Source organism: Myotis davidii, unplaced genomic scaffold (assembly GCF_000327345.1).
Source record: "Myotis davidii unplaced genomic scaffold, ASM32734v1 scaffold2297, whole genome shotgun sequence".
Classification (NCBI taxonomy): Eukaryota; Metazoa; Chordata; class Mammalia; order Chiroptera; family Vespertilionidae; genus Myotis; species Myotis davidii.
This window is the reverse complement of record NW_006288512.1, coordinates 127,903-133,370: the sequence shown is the minus strand read 5'-3', so window position 1 is coordinate 133,370 and position 5,468 is coordinate 127,903. Positions and strand designations below refer to the sequence as shown.

The 5,468-nt window shown below is 52.2% G+C and overlaps 1 protein-coding gene across 1 annotated transcript in view; it reads left to right on the top strand.

The window, feature by feature from the left end:
• Position 1: 1 nt before the first annotated feature.
• The window catches only part of FAM155B (family with sequence similarity 155 member B), a gene marked incomplete at its 5' end in the record, with an annotated part of 31,695 nt that continues 26,228 nt past the window's right edge, over positions 2 to 5,468 (top strand). Inside the window, one exon of the mRNA XM_006760334.2 lies at positions 2 to 517. Coding sequence (XP_006760397.1) covers positions 2 to 517 — 516 coding nt within the window. The remainder of the gene's footprint in view (positions 518 to 5,468) is intronic.

The window sequence follows — 5,468 nt, the reverse complement described above, 5'->3', positions numbered from 1 at the left end:
TCCCCGATACAGCAACCTGACCAAAGCCGCCCCCGCCGCTGGTCCCGGGTTGGACTGCAGCGGCATCCCAGAGCCCACGGGGCTGGACGCAGCTTGCACCAAATTTCAATCTTTGCAGAGATTTTTCGAACCGACTACCCCAGCCCCACCTCTGCGGCCCCCTGACTCCCCTTCCCGTGCTCCGGCCGAGTTCCCCTCCGCCCAAAAAAACTTGCTCAAAGGCCACTTTCGGAACTTCACTCTCTCCTTTTGTGACACCTACACGGTCTGGGACTTGCTGCTGGGCATGGACCGCCCCGACAGCCTGGACTGCAGCCTGGACACCCTGCTGGGGGACCTGCTGGCCATAGTGGCCAGCCCGGGCTCCGGGGCCTGGGAGGTGTGTAGCAACTGTATCGAGGCGTACCAGCGGCTTGACCGACATGCTCAGGAAAAATATGACGAGTTTGACCTCGTGCTGCATAAATACTTACAGGCGGAAGAGTACTCAATTCGGTCCTGCACAAAAGGCTGTAAGGTAGGGACTGGCATCTGTGGCCACGAGGCGGGAGCAGTGGGGGTGGGCCCGAGAAAAAAAAAAGGAGGTCTCCCCCTCTGCCCACCACACCTCCTCCCAATACCCCTACCTTTCAAGCTCTGCTTTGGAACCCGCCCTGGAGGAGCCTCAGGGATTCAGGTCAGGTCACCACCTGGCCAACTTCTATTAATTCCAGGTTTGGGCAAGGTCTGACTGGGGCCTCCTGGCGCCCCGCCCCGCTTAAGGAGGGAAGGGTCTTGGGCCCTTGTCTGGCAAAGGGGTGGAAGAGGGATCTGGCCTCCATCTTCAGCCATAGGTACCCTCTTTCCTGGGCTGGAATTGAAAGTCTTGGGAGTGGCTGGTGCAGGGGGAAGGCCAAAGGTGGAAGGAAGAATATTTGGCAACCTAGCCCTCATCCTTTGGGCCCTGGGAATGGGCTAGAGGAGGGGCACCCCTGCTGGTGGGGCACCACACACTGTTGACCTTATGTGACCTGAGGTGGCCTGTCAGAACCTAGGTAGGCGGAGCCTGTCTTCTCCCAAGGAGAATCTCCTTGCCAACTCCTCTTCCCTGACTAAAGGAGCTGGAAACAGAGCACAGCGACTTGTGGGAGGGACACTGAAGGTTGGTGCATTACCAAGCTCCCAGTGCTTTCCCAGCACTCTGGGGTGGCAGAGGGGGGACAGCTGGCTTTCTGGCTTTTGGGAACAGGAATCCAGAGGAGAGGCGACGCTGCTGCAGAATGGGCCTGCTTAGGGCAGAGCTGAGTTGAGAAACTTCTTGACCCTCAGCAGGGTAGTTCTGAGCAGTAGGTGTATGGGGGTTGGAAACAGTGGTGACATCATGCTACTGCCTTGTTGGCTCAACCTGGCCAGGTGGTCTGCCTTTGGGAGGAAAGAGAACAGCAAGGTCAAAGGGTCAAGTGATAAGGAGATAGGGTGGGGTGGTGCCCTCACCCATCCTCAAGCAGGGACTGGGGGGAGTGGGAGAGAGACTGGGAGCTGTAAAGGGAGATGGTTGCCTCTTAGTCTAGCTTGTCTCCTATCAAGGCTTTAGAGAGGGTCAGAAAGTGCCCCTTTCCATCCAATGTGACCCCTGTGGACTTCAGTAGGACTCCATGCTCTTGGTAGGCTCCTTTTATGGTTGTGTAGGAAAGGGGTAGCTCCTTGCTTCTGACTTCACTTTCTCATTCTCCTTTTCCGTTTTCTCGTAACCTACCTATCTTTCTCCCGCCTCCCTCAGCCTCAGCTGACTCACTGTCTCACTCACACTACCAAATGAGATATTTCATTTCTTAAAGGTGTACACACACACACACACACACACACACACACACACACACACACAGTCATACATCACCACCACTACCCCAGGCAAAGTCACACAGATATAGAGAGTTTGTCACACCAAACAGTGCCATAGAAGCAGACACCCACACGTACATCTCCTCACCATGTTAGAAACACAAAGGCAGAAGTCCTATCACATGAAGAAGGACACATTTTGTCATAAAGAGATAGAGACATACATATACTCAGTGGAAATAGATGGATATGAACTAATAGTAGAAGGAATATAGAATGTGTGTCTTTTGTGGCCCTCAATTCAACCCCGTGGCCCCAACCTTTCCTTTTCTTCAATCACCAGGATGAATGAGAGACCATGCCACAACTTTCCCATGGGTTATCCCCATGTTATAGTTGGCTTCAAGCTATGTCTGATCCCACAGTTTATAATAATCACTCATGTTGATTATTTTTACCAGGCAGTTTGGTATAGGAGAAAGACCACCAATCTCCAGGATTTAGGCCTTATCAGCCTCTACCACTTGTTAACAGAGTGACCTTAGGCATGTCACTTCACTTTAAGCTTTCATTTGCTCAGTTGTAAAACAGGGATAATCCTTGCTCTGCCCACATTCTGAGTCTTTTGTGTGAGATTCAAGTAGCTGATCGTATTTTAAAATAATACTATAACATCCAACATTGTTCTCCCATATATTATGAGATCACAACTGCCCAAGGAGACTGGTAATATCAGCACCATTATCCCCATTTCACAGATGAGGAAACTGAGGTGCAGGGGGATCAAGCAGCTTGCCCTAAGGTTTCTCAGCTAATGAGCAGGAGTGCCAGGCCTCCAACTCACATGCTCTGTTGCTAAGCCCATGTGTTTTCCAGTGTCTCCCATCAAGTTCCCAGTGGCCAGGGTGCTCCCTCCTCTGCTATTTCTCCTTGTCTGTCGCTGTTGCTCTCCCTCTCTCGCTCTCCCTCTCAAGCGAACTCTGCCTGCTCTCTTGCTGCCTGCTGTGCCAGGAGGGCAGTGCCAGCTCTATAGCTTTCTTCCTGTCTTTCCCACCCCTTTCCAATGCTCTCTCCCTCAACTGAGGCCTAGACCTAAAGGGCTCTTGATTCCGGCTGTATTATGGGCACTCCTTTTTCCTGCAGCCCCTCTCTCTTCACCTTATCACACCACCTGTATCCCAGGCCTTTTCTGCCAATCCCTGATCCTACCCCCAGGCTCCAAGCCTACCTGTTCAGCTCCTACCCCAAATGGGATCCCTTGGAGATGAGGACCATCTTTAAAGCTTCTCCGAGGTAGAGGGCCCACAGCCCCAGGCCAGGATGAGGGGGCTTCCTCTACTTCTGGAAGCCAAGTCTGAACCTGCTTCAGGGCCAGGTGACCCCCATCCCTGGGACCCTGTCTTAACTGTCTCAGTCAGATCTTTCCTGGGAAGCCCCCAGAAACCCTCTTCTCTCCCTTTGCAATGTCTGCCCCTGTTTTGGGTCCCACAGGGCCCCACAAATCATACCTGTCCTCACTGCTGCTGCTTGTGACACCTCCCAATTTAGTACCAGTTTCAACATTCCTTAATGTGAGACTTACTTCCTCTCACACAGCAGGGCGATGTTAACTGAGGCAGGCAATGCCTATCTCCACCCTGGCCTCTCCCAACCCCAGGGGCCATGCTCCACCCCCTAATCTCCTTATGCACACCCCAAAACACTTACCTCTCCATCTCCTTGGCCCTTCTGGCCCTGCCTAGGGTTACTGGACAGCCACCTCACTTCCCACAGCTCTCCATCCTCCCAGCCCTGCCATGCCCCTGCCTTGTTCTGATTGCCTCTTCCCCCACCTCTGTCCTTCCCTTCTCTAATTCAGGGGTTGAGGGGAGTGGTGGAGATAGGAAAAATCTCTGGCTTCTTCTGTCATAGCTCTGATCCGAGAGGGGCTAGAAACTCAAGAGAAGGATAGTTCTCAGCTTTCTTACCAGTCATTTGACGACAACAGTAAAGGTTAGTGCCAAGGAAGGATGTGATAGTTCTACTCTGTTCTGAACTGGTCCAAACCCACCTGGAAGACCATGTGTTTGGTTCTGGGTCATACACTGAGCAGGTCTAGAGGAGGCTGGAACCCATGTTCTCCTGGACAAAGTTGAAGAAGCTGTTTCACATGGAGAAGAGGACACTCAGAAGGCTGTGGTTTCTGCTTTCAAACCTCTGAAGAATTGTCAAGAATGGTGCAAAAGAGGCATGTCCTACTTAGCCCCAGGGGCACTTCGTAGTTAGAAAGTCCTGGGTTCAGACCCTGCTCTTTCATTTATTATCTATGTGACCTTGAGCTAGGGACTTTTTTCCTCAAAGCCTCACTTTTCTCATCTGTAAAATGAATCTCAATCCTGTGAGGTCATTATTAATGGGAAGTCCACAACGGTACCTAGGCACAGCAGAGTTACTCAGTTAACAGGTATTTTTTCTTCAAAGAGGGACCAGATTGTGTTAGGGGGAGGTGAGCTCCTATTCTATAGGAAATGTCTAGCCTAATTCAGTCAGACCCCTGGAAGAAATGCTGTGGAAATAACTCTAATTCCAGATTATGGAGATAGTTGGACTAAGTGACCTCTGAGGTCTGTTTCAGCCGAGTTAAGGCCCATGAGCTGAGCCTGCTCCATGAACACCAGCACTGAATGGGAAGGGCTAGGGCAGGAAGCCTAACACCCACACACAGTAGGGAGGGTCTGCCAGATCCAGTGCCTTGCCTTCTGTCCATACCCTTTGGGGTCCTGCTCTTCCTCCACTCTGGCTGGCAGCTGTTTCTGCCTCGCTGCCTTCCTCTCTTCTCTGATGTGCCACAGCTTTCCTACCAAGCGGGACTTCTGGGCTAACGCTGGTGCTGAGAGCAGGGGGCTCAGGGTGCTGGGCAAAGAGCAGGCGTCCCAAGTTGGCCAGCGGTCCCTCTTGTCACCCAAGCTCACAGGCGGGGACTAGTGCCCACAGTAAGCCTCCCCAACCCAGGGTTCTTGGCAGAGAAGGTGCCCTGGTCCCTGTTTGGGGGTGGAGGAATGGGGCGGCAGTCAAGAAGCTGCCTCCTGGGGACCATGGCAAAGCCTCCTATGAGGAGGGGCCTCCAGATTCACAGAAGCCTACTGCCCAGGAATTTGAGCCTTGGGTTTTCTAGAAGGTACAAGGACAGAAAAGAGGCAATGTTTATAGCTCAGACAAGGATACAGTGGGTCAAACAAGGGACTGGGAAAGTGGCCCCATGCTACCCATGCCTCTCCAGGCATCTGACACAATCCTGACTGCCCACTATTACCCCTCATATTCCTCTTAAATTTTCACCCACACTCAATACCTCCCATCCACATACCAATGACCCCACAACCTTCCCAATCTTCTACTCAAAGATCATCCTAGACAAGCATGTCAAACTTGTGGCCAGCGGGGCACATGCCTCGTTTAAATACAAACCACATCACACATCTCACTCTCTAGTCCTTACCCCTACACTCCTCCTACCCCAACTCTTCACAATTGTTATTCCTTCCCTCCCCCATCCCTACCCGCTCCTCTTGACCCTTTCCCATTTCCCTTCCTTTTCCACTCCTTTCATCTCCCACCTCTTCCTCACACCCATCCCAACCTTACCACAAGCCCTTACCCCCAACTTT